We start from the raw sequence: 19,486 nt of genomic DNA, 5'->3' as shown, positions 1-19,486 counted from the left end.
CCTAAGTAGCTTCAACATGATGTCAGTCAGAAACATAACTTATCTAATACGTAACGCATTAGAGAATAAATGTGTTCTTCATTCGCTGAGATTGACAGGTGTTATTTCATAAAATGTAGTAATGAGTTTAATTGTGTTTTATTAAATTGTTTAGAATTCTTTTTGTATCTGCACTGCCTTAAAACAAAGCTTAAAAATCCACAAAACACACAAAATCTGTTTTAGTGCTTTTTATTGTAATTTTTTTATTGATTGATTTTTTTTTTAATTCCCTCATCAGAAAAAGACACAAAATTGCCTTAACAATATGTCAACTCAAACCATTAATGAAAACACCTGGTTTCAGATAACTATCCATACTATCCACTGCAATGTGCTGAAAAACACAAGGAACGTCTCATAAAACGGCACAAACGTTTGGGATGCCGCCTTTTGCCAGGAAGTTCGATGTTTACTCTGTCCAAAAACTGTGCAGTCCTAAAGATTGTGAACCTTTGGAGGTTTTATTATATACGGTTGTTTGTGCTCTGCTGTGGTAGGGTCTTTGAACAGTCCAGCATATTGTAAAGAAACGACCAATGTCGACATTTCCCGTGATACAACTGGCAGTGCACTAGTTTGGTCCCAAAGAATTGGGTTTACTTCACATTTTCACAACAATGAAAAATAAATGTCGAAACAAACTAGAGACTCGGCATCGGATCCTTTCGTTTATACAATTATAAACCCTGTATGTTCTCTATAAAGAGTTGTGTTTTTGTTCTGTGCAGGATTGTCTCTCGTGATGGTGTCTACGAAAACCTCCAAGTTTCAAAAGTAAACTAAGCATTTATCAAACATTTTCCTCATCAAACTCAATGATGGTTCAATTCAATTCATTCAAATATTCTGAGTTTGGTCCCAATAATGTGCTAACAAGCTTAAGTTTACCTTCAAATCCAACACCGCGTTCCAACCAGGCACGACACATAAAATTTTCAGCGGTAACATCTTTTTATGCTAAAATACAGCCAATCAGAACACAATCGATAAGGCAGGTTTACAAAGTGATTTACAACAGGATCCTCATTTTCATGGGTTTAAATAACTTTGTGCATCAAAATCACTTCTTTCCTAGTTTAAAAAAAAAAAGAATTTGATTTTCAAAAGTCAACAAAATAAATTTAACATTTCATCTGTCAAAAAATAACCGTATTTAATCAAATTTTCAGCAACTACATATTTTCACAACCATTCAGAACACAATCGCCATATATTAAATGTCAAATATAAATATTTAAGACAAATACAATTTTGAATCAGTAAGATTTCATTGAGGGCGGAGCCTGATTAGTCGCATCTGATTAGTACGCGGTGCATCTCTAAAGTTACCAGCCAATCAGCTACAAAATATATCAAATTTTCATTTGTTCTGCAGAAAGGAATGTAAAAGTGAAGGGTGCAAACAGTGCAAAAGGCATTTTTCTACATGGTAACTACAATAGTACAAAATGCGGGAAAACAGTTGCTAATTTTTTTTTCTCCTTACTCAAACATGATCACAAAGTTTGGTGATTTGTTTTTTTTGAAATGTGATTAGTGACTGGAGTAACATTTTTACAACATTTAAACAACCTAAAACAAACACTTCAATGAGATAAAAGAAAGGTCATGTTTTCACAACACTAGCACACACAAGTACCATGTACAACACTGACACTCACGAACGGAAAAACAACAGGCACTTCGCACAGCACAATAAACCACGTACAAAACAACGCTACATACGGCTGAACAGCTACAGCTTCTCTTGGTAACTGTGCTACATCTACGCTGAATTAATCCTTAGGCACAACTCGGAAGAGAAGTGCTAATCTACAACAGCACACACTTACAAACGTGCTAAATACGGTACTATCAGGTGGGGGATGTGGCTTTATGGTTGACACACATAGTGGTTGGTACACCATGGTTCATTACACACACTGACTCGGTTGGTTGTCTGCTTCGGTTGGCGCGCTGGGTCTCTAAAAAAACACGGAGAGAAAACAACAACAACAAACAACAAGGAAAATCATATTAATACACCAAACGAACAGCACAGAAACATGGGAGAGGGGGGTGGGCAGATGAAGAAGTTTGGCGGGATTGTTGTGCCTCGAACAGTGCAAGCAATCAGGGTGATGTCTGTCAAGCAGGTGAATATGACCTTCTTTACAGGCTCATGGTAAACTCAGGGTTTACCATGCACTCTTCCATGCTGCATTCATTCAGATCCGGTGTAAGTCTACAGGTTATTGTTAATATGATTAACTCATCAGGTCATGCTGTGATTGGTTTTGTGCGCAATGGGACGGTGTGACATGCTCGGTTAACGACTTGTGGCATGCTACCGGTGTGCGGAATAGGGCATGATCACCGCTAGTCCTGCCTCGGCTCTCCTGTTTCAATCCCCCCACTTTACCGGGAGGTCACACACTCTCTCTTTGACCTTTCTGACTTTTTAGGATGCAAGTGTGATTGTGCATCCTTTTACCAGGATTGAATTATGAGCTAGTAACACTGGTGCATAATTGCAACTTTAAATAGAGACTGTAAAGTCCAAAAATAGCTGACGGGAAAAACAGCTCAGTGATAAAGATAGGGTGAAAGATCAAAGAGACATCACAAAAACAGGCACGGCTTATTGCCAAGCAACCGGGGGAGTCATGTATGCATGTTCTGTCAAAGAAAACCAGAGTCTATATACAGATTGGATACAAAATTTATTTCATGCAAGATTCATATTTACAGTTTTGTCATTCGCATATGTATTTTTGCATAAAAGTGCATGCATTTACCTCTCCCCAAATAATCCCAAAAGTACACTTGATTATTTTCTTTTTTTTAAAGACGTTTTATTTTTGTCAACTGCACGATACATCTATATTGTATATTTTTTTTGTGATTTGCTACAGTGCTACACGTTTGAAAATGTGATATACACATGTATGAATTCCAGATAAATCACATTTGAAACAGAATTTATGAAAAATATGTTTGTTTTTCTTTGTGAAAATAAAACCTTTTTTTTATTTTTTTATTGAAATTCTGCTATTTAAATATGCCTGCTCTGTTTCAAGAAAAAAGTTAAAATGCTTTTTTTCACTATTTGCATCTTAATTTGTTCGTCAAAAAAGTCGAATGTTCGACTCAGTTGCTGCTACTAATAGATACCAGGTGTTTAAAAAAACACCAGAGATTATAGTTTGGGGAAAGGCAAAAAATGTCTGCAAAAATAAAAATTGCTACATATATTGTATGTCATTGTAAATGATATCATACTCTGCATCAGATATATTTAAAGAAGCTTTGGATGAAAAAAACTATTTTTGTTACACAGTTTCAATAAACTTACATTGTGTTCTCAGATAGTTTCCCATGCAAGGCATGCAAATGCAAATGAAGTTTCTTCAGTCAAGTTTCAATGTTGGTGACATGTGCATCACTTGAATCATGATTGTTTAGTGTCACTTCAAACTAACTTATCTTATATCATATATGAAATAGCCATTGTCTCATCTTTTTTCCCCCCTTTCAATGGTGTCCAATAGCACCTAATGAAAACCACACCTTAAAACACTCAGGGTTTGGGGAAAAAAGGAGTTATGAAGGTGAGAGAAGGAGAAGAATGAACAGTGCAGAAAATCGAAAGTGAGAAAAGAAATGAGACAGCATAGAAGGGGGGGGGGGGGTCAGATGAGACCATAGGGAGATGAGAGACTGTGGAGAAAAGAAAGAAGAGAAATGGAAGAGGACAAGAATAGATGAGGAGAAAAAAGGGAAGGAAGAGAAGAGAGGAAGAAGGTCACATGAAGAGGAAGCGGAAGGGAGGAGGAAGAAGAATGCAAAGAGTGGAAATAGCAAGGAAAAATGATGAAAGAAGAGGGAAGAGGAAATAGCAAATGAAAAGAGGAAGATGAAGGTAAAGAGAGAAGGAAGAGGAAGGAGAAAGACAGATAACGAGGAAGTAAAAGATAATAAGAAGGAGCAGAAAAGGACAAGGGAAATGAAACGAGGAATGATAAGGAGAGAAGAAAGAGATGAGGAAGGACAAGTGAAGTAGCAGAGGAATTTGAAGTAGAAGATAGGAAAAGAGGCAAAAAAAGAACAAGGAAGAGGATTAAGAAGGATAAATTGAAGATGAAACTTTGGAGATTTTAGAAAAGGGCAGAGAATGTGGAAGTGAGAAGAAGAGGAGGGAGAAGGAAAGAACAAGAGGAAGATGCAGAAAAAGAGATGATAATATACGAAGTAGAAAATAAAGAAGAAGAGGAAGGAAAAGTGAGAAGGACAGAGGATTAGAAAGGAACTAAGAAGGAGAAGGGGAAGAAGAGAGAAAGCAAGAGGAACAAGAAGAAGTTTTCAAATGAAAAAGAGTTTAATGAGAGATGGATGGTACACAGTGACACGGTGTGAGCAGGCGTCTCTGCGCAGCACTGCGGAGCGAGGGCCTCTGATTGGTTAGTTTTGTTGTCCATGCTACAGGATGGATGGGATGGGAGAGTGGACCTGCTGCATGAGACAGGGCGGGCTGCAGGGCAGGGCCGACACTGAGGCCACGCCTCCAGACATGCGGCTATGGCTCCATGGCTTTTCATAACCTTCATTTGAAGAGAAAAAGGGCTTTCAGTAAAACCTCAGAGCAGTCTTCAACTCTAGACAAAGACTCTCTGCCAAGGTTTGCTTTTGAATAAATATCCTTCTTAAAGTAGGTTCATGGACAGATAGCTGAGGTGTGTGTACTGTATGTGGTGTGTATGCACAGATTAGATTTGGTTAGTGTTGCCTTGACATGTACTTGTTATGTGCATTGTTAGCCAGTTGACAGTGACTGATTGCCAAGTCAACTGCATCATCCTCCATGCGTTCTATACTTCAAACTGTCTACTGCATGCATGGGGTGGTTTCACAGTGCTGACCAGCACAACACAGGTTCAGATAGACATCAAAGAACTCAGCCAGACACATCAGCCCAACAAGAAACAATCGTATATGTACACCCAGTTCTTTGGTAATGCAGCTCCTTAACTACCAGATGATGCTACTTCTGTTAAATATAGGGCTAACTACGGGCTAAATATAGGGCTAACAAGCAACAGAAGTATTTCACTTTTACTTAATGCTTAGACTAACACTTTCTTGTCTTCAAGGTGTTATCTTTATTGCAAGAGTTAAGGAAAGACTTTGATTCCCTGGCATAGTCTTATCTTGACCACCCTATTGAAATGACCTGCATAATTGGTTGTGTTATGCATAATCGTAGCAGTGTCCAGAGAAAACTACTTAACTAGCTCTTCCAGCAAGTCTTCTTTTGTCATCCAGCATCACAATTCTGGCCCCAACAGTTGGACTAGCACATAACAAGTCTGGATAAGCATGGGAATTCATGCTAGGAAACTGGTCTTTTCAGTAGGGTATCATGGCTAATGGCACCTGTTTGCTGTTAATGTTCAACTGAGAGCTTCTGACTGGCTGAGTTCTTGTCATGTGATCACATGCCCCATATCCCATGCTGCATCTCTTGTGAAGTTCACCAGGACCACCCGCCATTGTGAATCTGCATGCAAACAAGCACACTGCTATACATTTTACTGAAACTTATTTCATTTACCGTATATAAACATTGTTTTCATTAACAGTGTTACTGTTTATTTAAAAGTGGACTCTCACATAATGGTCCACTGAATCTGCCTGAAATACATACTGTAAAATGTACTGCATTTGCATGAATACATTAGGAAAAACTGGCACGGAATGTTCTTCTCAAAGATCATGTTCAGACTGAGCTATAAATGAAAAGAAGCCTGTTGACGGCTCACTTGGATATCTCATTTCTTTCGCAGCTTTTCCTGTCAACCTTAGAGTAACGGCAGACTTGAGGAGCTATCAGACTGCAAGAAAGAAGGCTGAGTGACAGTCGGTCATTTTGCACTGAAAGAGCATCTTTGATCGACAGCTGCTCCACTTTCAGACACAGCACTGGCAGTGCTCTGATGGCTATCAGTGATTGGCTGGTTACGTACCCTTCCTGACTCTCCCCCCTGTGTGACTGGCTCGTTCTCCTCCGGAGGTGAGCAGGAAGCAGGGTCTCTCACGGTCCACGGGGCTGAAGACTTCCTCGGGCGACACTGCCTGGTCGATGTGAGGACAGTCCTCATTGGCCAGGGCAGCTTTGGACGGCTCCCCGTTCACTTTAAAATCTCCAGTCACAGGCAAAGAGAGATGACTCATTATAGATTGATGCAAGGTGACATGCAGGATTTATTTCAGGCTATCAACACTGTAAAACATCCTGAAAACCAAACCACTCTTACAATTCAAACCTGCTGATTTGTAAATGACATTTCTGCAAAAAACAGAGATGCTTTTTCCACCGTGCATGATGGTATCCAAATTCACCTGGCTCTAATATTTTCTAACATTAGAAAGCCATATTGTCCTGGTATGTCATGACCTAGGTCAGGGTTACTTAAGGAGACCCAATGTCCTGTCGAGCTCCAACCTTAAGCAAACAAACTTGAACCAGATAATCTCTTTCAGAATTACTTGAAAATTAAAGGCAGGTTAGTTAAAGCAGGGTTGGACTTGAACTTTGTAAAACATTGGATCTACAGGAGCAGGAATCAATACCCCTGACCTACATGTAGAATTTATTGTCAGTTTCACAAGCCCTTTCCCTGTACATCCGTAAAACATACCATGCCCTTTCAAATCAATAGATTTTCAGCATTCTCTGACATAGCTTAATCTCTAGTGTGTGTAGTTACCCTTAAGTGCTAAATTGGACTATATGTAGTTTAGATGCCTGTGAAAGCTTAGAGTAGTGGTAAGCTTCCATGAGAGCAAATCCACTGAGAAATGAAAAGATTTCTGCATTTCTAAAACTATTACTACTTTTTAATTTTCAAAAACAAGACCACTAATTACTCAGAAATATTAATGACAAGGTTCTTGTCTAAAATCAAAACTACCAGTACATTCATTATTCAGATATGTCCAACTCAAGTTCAGTTCATTCTAGCTAAACGTCTAGAGCTCAGCAGATCCACATGCTAAACCAGGGGTGTCCTACACAATTACTGGAGGGCCAGAGTCCTACAGAGTTCCATTTCAACCCTGCTCCAACACACATACCATGTAGTTTTTAAATAAGCCTGAAGGACTTGATTAGTTGGATCAGGTTTGTTTAATTAGGGTCTAAACTCTGTAGGGCTCCAGCCCTCCAGGAACTGAATTTGACACCCCTTTGTTAAATTAACAGAATAACATTAAAAGAGTCAAATGGCACTTTTCCACTGCATGGCACGGCTCGGTACGGTAAAATTTTTAGGTGGTTTTCCATTGGGTACAGTACCTGGTACCTGGTTCTTTTTTTAATACCACCTCAGTTGAGGTTCTAAGTGAACTGTACCATTACCAAAATGTGATGTGTAACCTCTGCTGATCACTTATTGTCCTGAGATTTAAATCAGCAAACCCAGCAAAGGGTCGTATGCATTGTCTTTTTAACAGCCAAAAAGTTTCGTTGTGTGTTGCAGAAGTACAGACGTTCCTCTCGTTGATGGCAGAGTTGATCCAGTGAGAGCTTGATGGGGTGACGCGGAATAAAAAAAATGTTTTCACAGGTCATGGCAGTAGAGGCGGCACAACTATAATGACGTGAATAATCCCACCCACTCTAAAGTGATACTAATCTGCAGTGGAAACCCAAACCGTGACAAGCCGTGCTGTGCCGTACCGTACCGTACTGAGCCGAGTCATACCACGCAGTAGAAAAGCACCAAAGGTAAGAAAAATATCTTCTATACTCTTCTTCAGAACTTTCTACAGTCAGAAGAGAGTAAAGAACTTGGTAAAACCAAATAATTGAACCTCTGAGTAAACCAAAAAAGAAAATAATTTAAGTCGTTTCACTTTGACAGAAATTCACAGATTATAAAATATTAGCTCCTACCTTGGTATCTGATCTCAGAGACCTCTTCCTGCGCCAGGGGGCATGTGTCACTATGTGTGCTGGGTCGTGGGGAGTTAATCGCTGACTTGCAGTAGTTGGGAGACCCCAGTTGAGGTGCTCGTGGGATATGTTTATTTTTTTTCTTTGGTAGTTTTTGTTTCGCCATGGCTAGGGAGTAGTACATGCCGAAGTTGTTCACAATTACAGGTACAGGCATGGCAATCGTCAGCACACCTGCCAGGGCACACAGTGCACCCACCAGCATGCCGGATGTCGTCTGAGGGTACATATCGCCATAGCCAAGAGTTGTCATTGTTACCACAGCCCACCAGAAGCCAATCGGGATGTTCTTGAAGTGTGTGCCATTACTGGCATTAGGATCATTGAGGTTTCTTCCAAAACGTTCAGCATAGTAGATCATAGTGGCAAAGATTAAGACTCCGAGTGCAAGGAAAATAATGAGGAGGATAAATTCATTGGTACTGGCACGGAGTGTGTGCCCTAGTACTCGCAAACCCACAAAGTGTCGCGTCAGCTTGAATATACGGAGAATTCGAACGAATCGTACCACACGGAGGAAACCCAGCACATCTTTTGCTGCTTTGAAGGGGAGTCCGCTCAGCCCTACCTCCAGGTAGAAGGGGAGGATGGCCACAAAATCGATGATGTTGAGGGCATTTCTGACAAATTTTAATTTGTTTGGACAGGTAGTCACTCTGATTAGAAACTCAAAAGTGAACCACACAACACAGACACCCTCAACGTAGGTTAACTGCACCATAGTCTCCGTCACAGGAAAGACACGCTCCATCGTTTCATTGCCCACCATGTAAGTCTCTGTGTGGTTGATGATGGGATTGAAGGCCTCATGAGTCTCCAAACAGAATGTGGTAATGGACACCAAAATAAAGAACAAAGATGCAAATGCTACCCACTGTGGGAAAAAGAGAGAGAGAGATGTTACGTAAGACCTTAATGAAAGTCTAAAAATTACAGTTCTTTCTATTTGTCTTCCAAAGTTGTATAACGTTCTTTTATTCTGTGGAACACAACAGGGAAGATTTTGGAAGATAGCTCTGGTCTACGCTGATAGCTTTCTATAACTTCAGAAGACTTTATGTTACTTTTTCAATACTTCTAACAACATGATAGAATGACAGAATTCTTTTAATGCTTGTTTTTTTTTAATTCCTTACAAAACAGATGTAACACACAGTTCAGCTATAAATAGGTTTTCCCAACATCAGAGCAGACACAAATAAATCCAATTACAACATCATGAAAACACCCTTTTCAGCAGAATTCAGAAGCACACTTGGATAATGTCACATCTTCAGTTTCTCAAATGTGCTCCTGAAAAGTGCCACGTCTACAAATGGGGGGTTTAACAGATGAAACTCAAAAACACTGTGTGCCCTTAAGGAAAGCATTAAATGACAGAAACGCACCAATACGACTACCCTCCACCACTTTGGGATAAATCTAACCATAGTTCCCCTCACCAGGGACTCTTGGTCAGCCTCTTACAAGGTTACCACATGCAGATTTGGTGAGATGGTCCCTTGAGTGCTTTGAAAGAGGATGGAGGAGGTTTGCACCACTTACATGGCAGCTTACTGTAAGATAGAACGACAAGCATGGACAGATGGAACTGGATTTCAGTAGGGGAGCCCCACCACAGGATGACTGAATACTGGCTTGTGGTGGAATTACATAAGTGCAAGTTGGCCATGTTTTCCCTACCTTGGGATCGTCTTCTGGCAACTCCATTATGTATGAATTTAATATTCTGCTCAAATTAAATATTAAATTAAGGCTGTAAATCTGAATGACAAATCATCCATCAGTGCATAATAGAAATTCAGTGAATACTTGGAATTTAACAATAATTTAAACAACATTTTTTCATTCTTAAAAAAAAAAAAAAAAAAAAAAAAAAAAATTGGTTTATTCTTGCTTGCCTGATTAAAAGTCAGTACTACAATACTGGGGTTTTCTGGAAGGCTGCTTACCAAGTCTCAGTTGCTCCCTTTAATATAAATATATTGGATTTTCTCACCCATTTTATCTTCCACCGGGTAAAAACTGTGAGTCAAATCACTCTGAAGAGTAATAGCACCCCTCTTCTTAACAGTCCGCATGGTTTGATGTGACATTCTCAAGTCAAGGCAAATTGTTAATGCTTGGATCAGCAGTATCAAATGCATTGCATGCTAATTTCTAAACAAAAATACAATTCTTGACCTATTTTCAGTTATAAAAAGTAGAGCTGTCAAATGATTAATCCCATTCATAATAAAAGTTTTTGTTTACATAATATATGTGTGTATACTGAGTATATTTAATATGTATACAGTATATAAATACAAGCAGATGCATATGTATATGTGTGTGTGTGTGTGTGTGTGTGTATGAATATGCATATATGAATGTATAAATATTAATATTTTCAAAATATATACTGTATGTTTGTGTATTTATATATACATATTTAATATACACAGTACACATACATATATGACTGATGTTGGATGTGATTAATCACAATTAATTGTTTGAAAGTACTAATAAAAAGCAACAATTCCAGAATGACCATTTTTGTAAACAATTCTCTCAAATTTTTACTACTCACTCAGCCAACTCATGACCAAATGTCATTGTATCATTACTGAACCAATTACAAGCGATTTTCATTCATATAATTATATGCATTTACAATATGTAAGCTAGTATCCAATATCAATGTTTTTTTTTCTCATATACCATGTTTCATGAAGTTTCAAAGCATTAATACACCTTCTCTGCCCTGATCTGCCTCTGGTTCTGACGGCTAGCAACACCTTTCAGTTATTTGCTTCACATAAATTCTTCTTCCACAGGCAGTTTATATCTGGGTCAGCCAGTGCTTAGTCTAACAGACACTATTCCCTAGATGTGCCTCGTTTCCTGTGTTTGTAGGGAGGAGAAACATTTTGTCTGAAGACAGAAAAATGCACATAAATAACATTAAAATAGCTTTGACCTGTGGAAAAAGTTGCTGAGTTATAGAAATGAAGGAACTCTATCTGGCAGCAAAAAGCAGATTTCTCCATTGATAAACATTCAAAAGAATACATGTTTTTTGATGGGGAAAAAATGTGCAAGAGAGATTTAAATTGCAAATATTTGAATATCCTATTGTATGTGTTGTTAACAGTGCCAGTTTTGTTTTTGGATGGCTCTCAAAAGTGTAAAATAGACACATTTTTCCATCACAGCTCATTGCCGTGGCAATTTCCTACAGCTGCACAGTAATTATGCTCTGATTCATTCAAAGACGGATGTGGGATACAACTTGATATCTTAATGATGCTCGAAAGATGACGTACAACATAAGGGAATAATTAACATGGCATTGCTACACTTCTCAATGAAGACTACTATTCAAGCATTTGTTCTGAATATTATCAACATAGAGGAAAGTTTTGTTTTACAAACCTGTCTCTGCAACCAATGCCTTTTTTACATGCCATTGTACCTGGAATTTATAGTTTTCACAAGTTCTTTCCAGTTTTGTATAAAAAATGCATCAGATGGTCATTGAACAGACTGGGGCGGTAAAAAAGCAGTTAATAATTCATCAAGGTAAAATATGAATTACATCATCTCCGCTGCTTTTTTCTCATTTACAGATGCTTAAACATTTTGTGTAATTCATGTAAAACAACAAATACTACAGATATCACTTCAAATATTTGAAAAGGGGCTTTTTTTATATTGCTGAATCACTTTTGCTCTCCTCAAACTGAGGGCGAGAGCAGATTCTCACGACCTTGCAAATCCCAGAGGGCAACAGTTTGATCCACGAGAACGTTTTATCCTCACTCTCTCATTGATCAAGATAAACACAAAGAACAGCTTGATCCCCTTGAGCTCAGGGGACACAACATGATCCATTTCTCCCCTTTGCCCTCCCATCCCACACTGATGAAGTGACAGTCCGTTTTAAGTTTTAACCCTCCACACACATCTACTTATTCTGAATGGTCGTCAATGGAGGAAATGTTTTTTTTTTTTTTTTATTAAGTCCAGATGGTGTATTTACGGCATCTACCAGCAGGGGCTAATGCAACCATGCTAACCAGCCAAACCCCGATCTCTTGCAGTTTCCAAATGAATATTAAAAGATTATTTTTTTAGAAACTTTCTGGCAATATATCTTTCTGTGAATCTAGTGCTTTTTCACACCCATAGCGATGTTGACTGCAGACATACTGACAGTCAATCTAAAGCATCATCATTTGAAGCCATTTACTCTGGGTTAAAGAGCCCATTTTCATTTTTCATCCCTTGAAAGAATCCTGTGAGCGCCAGTGCTGGGAATGTTGAAACTCATTTAAAGTGCTGGTAACTGTGTTAGTGGGTGGGCGGCCCGACGCTGATTCATTCTGCGTGCAAGTGTATGTTTGTGTATAAACCGATGTGTTGCTGCGATGCTGATGCAGCTGAGATATGAGATGTTCTCATTAAATACACTTACACACACCCCAACCAGGCAGACTAATGAATGACGTGCAGCTTGATAATTACTGTGAGGATGAGTCTGGACAATCTATATGCATAAGAAAATGTTTAATGTAAAACAATGTTATTTGTTAAGGCTTAGTAGTAGACCTCACTGTGTTAAAAAAAAAAAAAATCAATTGATTTCTTCTTTCTCACTTTTGATTTTGGGGTTAAAAATGACCTGGACATGTTCTTGACCGGTTTTGTAACATTCACACCTTCTCAGGCAATACTGTAGGAGAACGACAGGACACGTTATCAACCACAGAGTGGCATCTGTTGTTTGCAATGCAACGGACAAACTAGCTAACATCAGAAAACCACAGAACAACCTCACTCGAAATGATCCTATTTCCTGTTATATTTTACAAAACATGCAACTAAGACAAAATGACAGATTCACCTGATCCTGTACTGAGGTACGGTGCTGTAGCGTCATCATTTTGAAAGAGGACCAATGCCAAGTTTCCAACAGTTAGCTTTATAACAACCTTTCTGTAATACTGAGAAAATGCATTGATTTATTTTATTTAAAAAACAAAACAAAACAAAAAACTGATCCTCTATCGTTCTTGTCAGTTTCTATCTCTAAGAAGCCTAAACCTTTTGCTTGTCTTTACAAAATGCATGCCCTGCAGGCTTCTTGGCTTTTAGTTTAGAGATAAAGATAAAGAAAGATGTCATCTGTGATCACAGCAGGTAATTGAGTTGTCAAGTTGTAATGTAATTAAGATATTCTTCTTGATGGAGGCGACCTAAAAATAACTCAAAACAATTGAATTGACTTGATCTAGAGTAGAAACGGCATGTACAATGCAGTTTCCAAGGCTGACCGCGCCACCTATGCATATGGAGTCTAGCAAAGACTCCATCATCCTAATTCATTCATCTGAAATCTTTGTATTTTTTCCAGCCCCCTCCACTTGAGAAGCAGAGAGGCGCTGAATTTAGAAAACGTGGTAAAAATAATCCAGCACCGTTGACAGGAATGCATATTTGATGCAGAAACCCAACTTTCCCAGCACGCATCAGCGATTGTTCAGACTGTGTATTAAAAACAAGTCATGTAGAGGATCTGAATCACAAATCCTGGCTGTGGTCGATGTCCATAAGCGGACTTCATCAGACCCATTACTGCTTGATTTGCTATCAGGCAGCCTGGTTCATGTTTCTCTGTGGTGCTGCCAGGAGTCGAGCCACTTTTCCTCAGATCCAGCAGACAGTGTTGGACAGCCTGGCTCCTGGCAGAGCAGCCCAAAGCCAAATGAATAATACATTTCCTTCTAGAAAACCAGTCTCACCTACAATTTACTTGTTTAGATGCATCATCCACATTCAAAACCTATACCTGAAACTCTTTCTACACTGGTGGCTAAAAATTTTAAATAATGTAATTTTTACATTTTTTGAAAGTCCACTCTTATGCTTACCAAGGCTTCATTTCTTAAAAATAATATTATTGCATTTGAAAAAAATCTGTGTTCTATTTGAATATATTTTAAAATGTAATTTATTCATGTGCTCATTTTTTTTAATGGTCATTTCTTATTTTCATCAATGCTGAAATCGTTTTTTTTGGTGCTTAATGTTTTAATGGAAACTGTGATACTCTACAATAATTTGTGGTAAGTATCATTTAAAAAAGAAAGAAGAAAAGAAAAGAAATGGAAAGAAATTAACAATTTAAAAAATAATAAAAATGTTTGTACTTTTATTCAGTTATGATGCAAAAATTCAAAAGTGACATTAAAAAACATTTATAATGTTATGCAAAAGATATTTAAAATAAACTCTCTATTCATCGAAGAATCCTGAATTGTTTTACACAGTTTCCAAAAAAAACAAAATAAAAAATATCAAGCAGCAAAAACTTTTTCAGCATTGATAAGAATAAGAACCATTATTGATAACTGAGTACCAATAATAATTGAGCAACCAGCCAGCAAATTAGAATGATTTCTGAATGACTGGAGTAATGATGCTTAAAATTAAGTTTTCCATCACAAGAATAAATTACATTTTAAAATCTGTTCAGATATAAAACAGTTCTTTTAAATTGTAATAATATTTCACAATATTACTATAAGTTTCGATCAAACAAATGCAGTCTTGGTCAGCATTAGAGACATTTTAAATCCTGATTATTCTAAACTTTTGGCCACCATTGTAAGTCTAAGTTTTCTCTACAATCTGCTCGCTTAGATCTTGGAGGACGTCCATCTCCTGCTCTGTCAGTGCCAAAGCGGTGGGCTAGAGTCAGTAGAGCTGACCTGTTTTAACCTGGCTGCCAAGACTAGTAGAAATGCTGGGATGGCGTTCATCTCCGATTAAGAGCTTATAGGGTTCCTGCTGAGAGAAATGATGGGACAGCGGTGAGGGCAAAGAGCTGACATTTGAAATGAGCTAATGAAATGCCCATAAAATCTCAAGGGGAGAGTGTCTTTCACAGCACAAGTGCCCTTAAATGCTTTATGTGAGTGCATCTTTAGTGTTTGCGTGCCTTGGGGTTGTGTGTCTCTAGGGGTGAGATGCAAAACAGACGAGCTGCAGTTAGTGGCTGCGTGCTCTTGAAAAAAACATGATCTGTATGGACAAGCAAGGATGTGAGCAATCTTTATTTCCAACCCCTAGTCAGTCAGCAAATCAGTCACATGATAACCTTCATCAGGCAGAGGAGACAACAAAACTAAGATGCAGAGTGGTAAAGACTTGTAAACAAATGGAGTTATTTTTTTACTATATGGCAGTGCATGACATCATTTATGGCCCATCTTATGGCTTCTTTTAGCTTGTGAAAGAGAAGGTGGGTATTATTTCAAGGTCAGCCAGAGTTGTGGGATGTGCTCAGCGATGTGGTCTCTGTATCTCTCCATAAGTCTGAAATTGAGTCATTCCATGGGGGAAAACAAATCTCAAGAATATATGAGTAAAAATTACTCGAGTTTTAGTAGCCATTTTTCTCGTCAACCACAAAAAAATATATATATATATATTTATTTTCATAATTAGATAATTTATTTTCCTGTTCAGTTCTATAATGAGGATGTGTTTTTGGCCTACTTATAATTAAATAAATAAATAAATTATTTTGCATTTATTCTATAAACATTTTAAAATTAGATTGTAGCATTACATTTTTATTTATATAGTTTGTAATATATATATATATATATATATATATATATATATATATATATATATATATATAAACACACACTACACAATGTATTATATGAATTATAATATTTTCAATAGGCAATCTTATAGTCAAATATAATAAAATAAAATGTAGCTTCACTTTGTAATTTTCCTTCAGAATGTTTCAAATCTGGCAGAAATGTACTTTGTACATTTATTTTATTTTATTTTGAAAATTACCTTTTCAAATGAGAGAGGACCTAGTGGAATGACCCAGCTGATATGGTTGTATCCATTACTGATTTCTCAAATGATCAATCAAAATCAAGACACTGATGGGCTCATTAGGATCATTTGTCTGACACGGTACTATGCCTAAACTGTTTTGCTGGTCTGTAAACTGTTTTTAAAGCGGTTTAGTGCACTATTCACGCTGGAAGTCCAGCAAACCATATCATTTTCCGAGAACACGTAGCCTAATAGCATTTCTCAATGAACTCACCCGTGCGTATTTTGAGGAATACGGGTCCTCAAAGAGCGCCCACGTCTTTTTCTGCCACCTGCTCCAGCGCCCGGACCTGTTATCGGGCGAGTCGCCTTGCGCCAGTCTCCGGGTCATCTCAACGCCCTCATCCCCCTCGGCCGCTTCAGCAACCCCCTCAGGCTCCGGGTCTTCATGCCCGAGATCCAGAGCAACCCCGGCGAAGCTGTCCAAAGCCTCCTCCGCCTCTCGATGCTGCCGGTAGGTCATCCAGCAACACGGTTCCACGTCTGTCTCGTCGATCCCCCAAAACGCCAGCTCCTCCTCATACAAAGGTCCGCACACGTCCGCCGGGCAATGCAGCTTGCCCGTGCGATAATAGTTAAGAATGTGGGAGAAAACGCCGGGGTGACGGTCGAAGAAAAACTCCCCGATGTTCGCATCATAATCGAAGTTATTAAGCGCGTCGGGCTCCGCCAGCCAGGAGAGTCGAGTGCCGGGCAGGGTGCGCAGGGTGCTGCGGTAGGTCTGGTGCTTGATTCCTCCGACGTTGATCACGATGCGATCCTTGTCGTCCCCTTGGCCCATCGCGTACCCCTCTAGTCATATCTCCAACCCGTGGACCGTCATCATAGCGCTGGGACCCATGTTCAGAAAATTCAAATGTGTTTACGATCGTGCCAGGTGCGCCTCAAAGTGTCAATGCCAACAATAGAATTCCAAAACCCTTGAATGACTTCTAAGATGCGAACGCGTTTACCCTCCAATATCCCAATATCCCCCCCGACTCGGGTTTGAGGGCGTCAGGGAGGGTTTTATTATGGTGTCATTGGGCGCAGGGTGGTGCTGAACGGACAGCGCCAGTCATCCGTCGAGCCTTCATAACTCCAGCGTCCCTATTGTGTTACAGCTTCCCCTGGAAAACAAAAAACCCGCTACACGTCCGTTTTCTTTGAGGACGAACAGACGAACCAGCAGCAGATCTTGCCTTCAGCAATTCCAGTGGCCTTTAAAAAGGTATGCACAATCGATGTTGCTTTGAATAGTCCGAGGTCCCATTCAAGCGGATCGTTCGTAATGACGGTCTGAAGAACCAGGCGTCGCAGCAACAAGGGAGGGTCTTTCATTCACAGGAGCAGAGCTCTATCTAAAATGTGTTTCCACGCGAACAAAAACTCAACATCTTCTCGGGGTGGAAGACGCACTGTATGGAAAGCCGTTTTAAATTGTAGACCTTAGAAAGAACTACAGTCTATTATGTTGCTATAGCGCTTAATGTACTGAAAGCATCACTATGCATTGCATTCTTTGTCCTTCGAAAAATGAACATCTTCTAATGAACTATTTAATTATGTAATTTGTAATGTCAATTTAGAAGTTAACCTGGTCACTAGTTAGCCTAGTTAAGTAATATCTGCAGTTAGCCCAATTAAATACTGTGAATTTCCTAGTAGGTTGTATGTTTAATAATGCACTTAAAATTGGTAATTTGTGTGCTAGTGCACTAGAATAAAGATATACTATGGAAAGTGGAATGGTTACTTTTAAAAATGAATAGGCTACTTGTAAAGAATACTTTGAATGCATAGTGAATACAAGTGAATAGTTAATATTTGAACCAGATGCGAACGCGTTTACCCTCCAATACATGTTGAGAACATGTTGAGATCTCCATAGAATTCAATAAAAACTTTAAAAAAAAAAAAACTTTGAGAGAAAAATTTATTGTGAGACATAAACTCACAAAATTTTGAAATGTGAAATATTAACTCACACTTAAGAGAGAAAAAAAGTCAGAAATAAGGAAGTTTATTTCCACCACAGATTGAAAAATAAGAAGGTTATTGCACAATTTATCTTTTATATATAAATGTATATTTTTCTTGCAATTGTGAGCTTGTATTCTGAGAAAAAAAATCAGAAATATTCTGTGCCAGAAACAAAAAAACTGAATTGTAATATGTAAAATTAGAAGTTAGAAAAAAAAGAATTCTGATAAAAATAAAAATAAACTTTTAAAAAGCTTCCATAAATAATGACTAAAATGTGACATTCAGTAATACATCCAGTATTTAAGAAGGTGTAGTTACTAGTAACATAACAGACACTGGTTAGTTTTAAGGAATAAATCTTAAAACAGCTTGTCATGCATACTGCGTCCTATTTGTATGAGCAGCAGGTAACCTTGTGCTTATGCTGGAGCTCAGCTTGTGAATTGCTCCGAGTTTATTTTTAAAGGACAATGTGGCGATGAGGAGGAGGTGCAGGACTAAAATCAGAGCATAATTTGCCTGGGAGGCGTGTATGACCGTGTACACGTGGAGCCTGGACTAGGGAGGAGGTGATTTGTTGCATTTTGGGGACATTTGTGTGCTGCCTCCCAAACGCAGACCTATGAAAGGGAAATAATACATGCATATGAAATATCAGAGAATTCATACAATCTCACTGTACCTTATGGGTAACTCAGAATTCATAAATTAATGAAAAAGCTTTTATTTTTCCATTGAGAGAAGCTTTAAGCTGTTTGGGGACCAGATACAGCAGCCCATTGCAATTGAAAACATTTCATTAAAATAGATTTTATATTCTGATACAGATCTAAATTGACTAATATAAAAGTGCCTTCGTTTTAGATATAAAGCTAATTATTTCTGAGCAGTCAGAGTCTGCAATGCTTATGGCTGTCTATAGGTGGAAGCAAAGTGTGTAAATAAAAAAATTAAAAAAAGATAACTTTATTTAATAATTATACTAGCCGAATTTTACATTCCAAAAATACTGTCTGTTTAGATTTTTTTTATATAAATAAATAAAAAGAAAGCAAATCAATTTTAACATCAACACATAACGTTTTCTTAATAAATTCTTATTGTGTACACTGTTAATAGTCACTTTCACCCTCCAAGAAAAAAATAAATAAAATAAAATGTATATATATATAAAGATTGTGCATTATTAGCATTAAATATAAGACAAAAACTAGACAATGTCATTTGTATTTTTTATTATGTTTATATATGTACATATTTGTGTATGTGTATTGTGTATGTTTTCATTTTTAATAATAATAACAATTTATTGTATGGGAAGACTTTATACTCTTTGTTGTTCCACTGGATTCTATAACAAAATTAGCTTATAAAGGAATGAATGAAAAAATGACTGATAAAAGAAATAAAAGAACACCCACCCCAATGTTTAATTGCTAATGCAAAATTTCTAATGCAGTTTTAATTATTACTTACTGTATGTAACTGTTTTTTTCACTTTTTTGTTTCTGTTAACCTTTAAATTATTAATGCATCCAGGAGATTACAGACATTGTACAGAAAGCACAGTGAGTG

General features: G+C 38.0%; 1 protein-coding gene across 3 annotated transcripts; it reads right to left on the bottom strand.

Annotated features, from left to right (window-relative positions):
- Positions 1 to 219: 219 nt before the first annotated feature.
- LOC113043707 (potassium voltage-gated channel subfamily C member 1-like) lies at positions 220 to 17,773 on the bottom strand. Of its 3 annotated transcripts, none has more exons than XM_026203258.1 (4): positions 16,161 to 17,773; positions 7,976 to 8,909; positions 6,045 to 6,221; positions 220 to 2,006 (listed from the first exon to the last, which is right to left on the bottom strand). In XM_026203258.1, exons 1-4 carry the CDS (start codon positions 16,725 to 16,727, stop codon positions 1,897 to 1,899), a joined length of 1,788 nt encoding a protein of 595 aa, XP_026059043.1. In that variant the 5' UTR covers positions 16,728 to 17,773; the 3' UTR covers positions 220 to 1,896. The 3 variants fall into 3 exon arrangements, with proteins under 3 accessions (XP_026059043.1, XP_026059042.1, XP_026059044.1); XM_026203257.1 differs by lacking the exon at positions 220 to 2,006 and adding an exon at positions 3,801 to 4,622; XM_026203259.1 differs by lacking the exon at positions 220 to 2,006 and adding an exon at positions 4,530 to 5,578.
- Between the last annotated feature and the right edge of the window lie 1,713 nt (positions 17,774 to 19,486).

Source organism: Carassius auratus, chromosome 25, assembly GCF_003368295.1.
Source record: "Carassius auratus strain Wakin chromosome 25, ASM336829v1, whole genome shotgun sequence".
Lineage (NCBI taxonomy): Eukaryota > Metazoa > Chordata > Actinopteri > Cypriniformes > Cyprinidae > Carassius > Carassius auratus.
This window is presented reverse-complemented; position numbering and strand designations above follow the sequence as displayed.

Bases quoted from the DNA above. Each gene is read 5' to 3' on its own strand.
- LOC113043707 (XM_026203257.1), bottom strand. From the start codon at position 16,727: ATGGGCCAAGGGGACGACAAGGATCGCATCGTGATCAACGTCGGAGGA. The intron at 6,222-7,975 runs GTAGGAGCTAAT...CTGTGACTGGAG, and splicing joins CTCTGAGATCAGATACCAAG to ATTTTAAAGTGAACGGGGAG. The intron at 4,623-6,044 runs GTACGTAACCAG...CTTCAAATGAAG, and splicing joins AGGGGGGAGAGTCAGGAAGG to GTTATGAAAAGCCATGGAGC.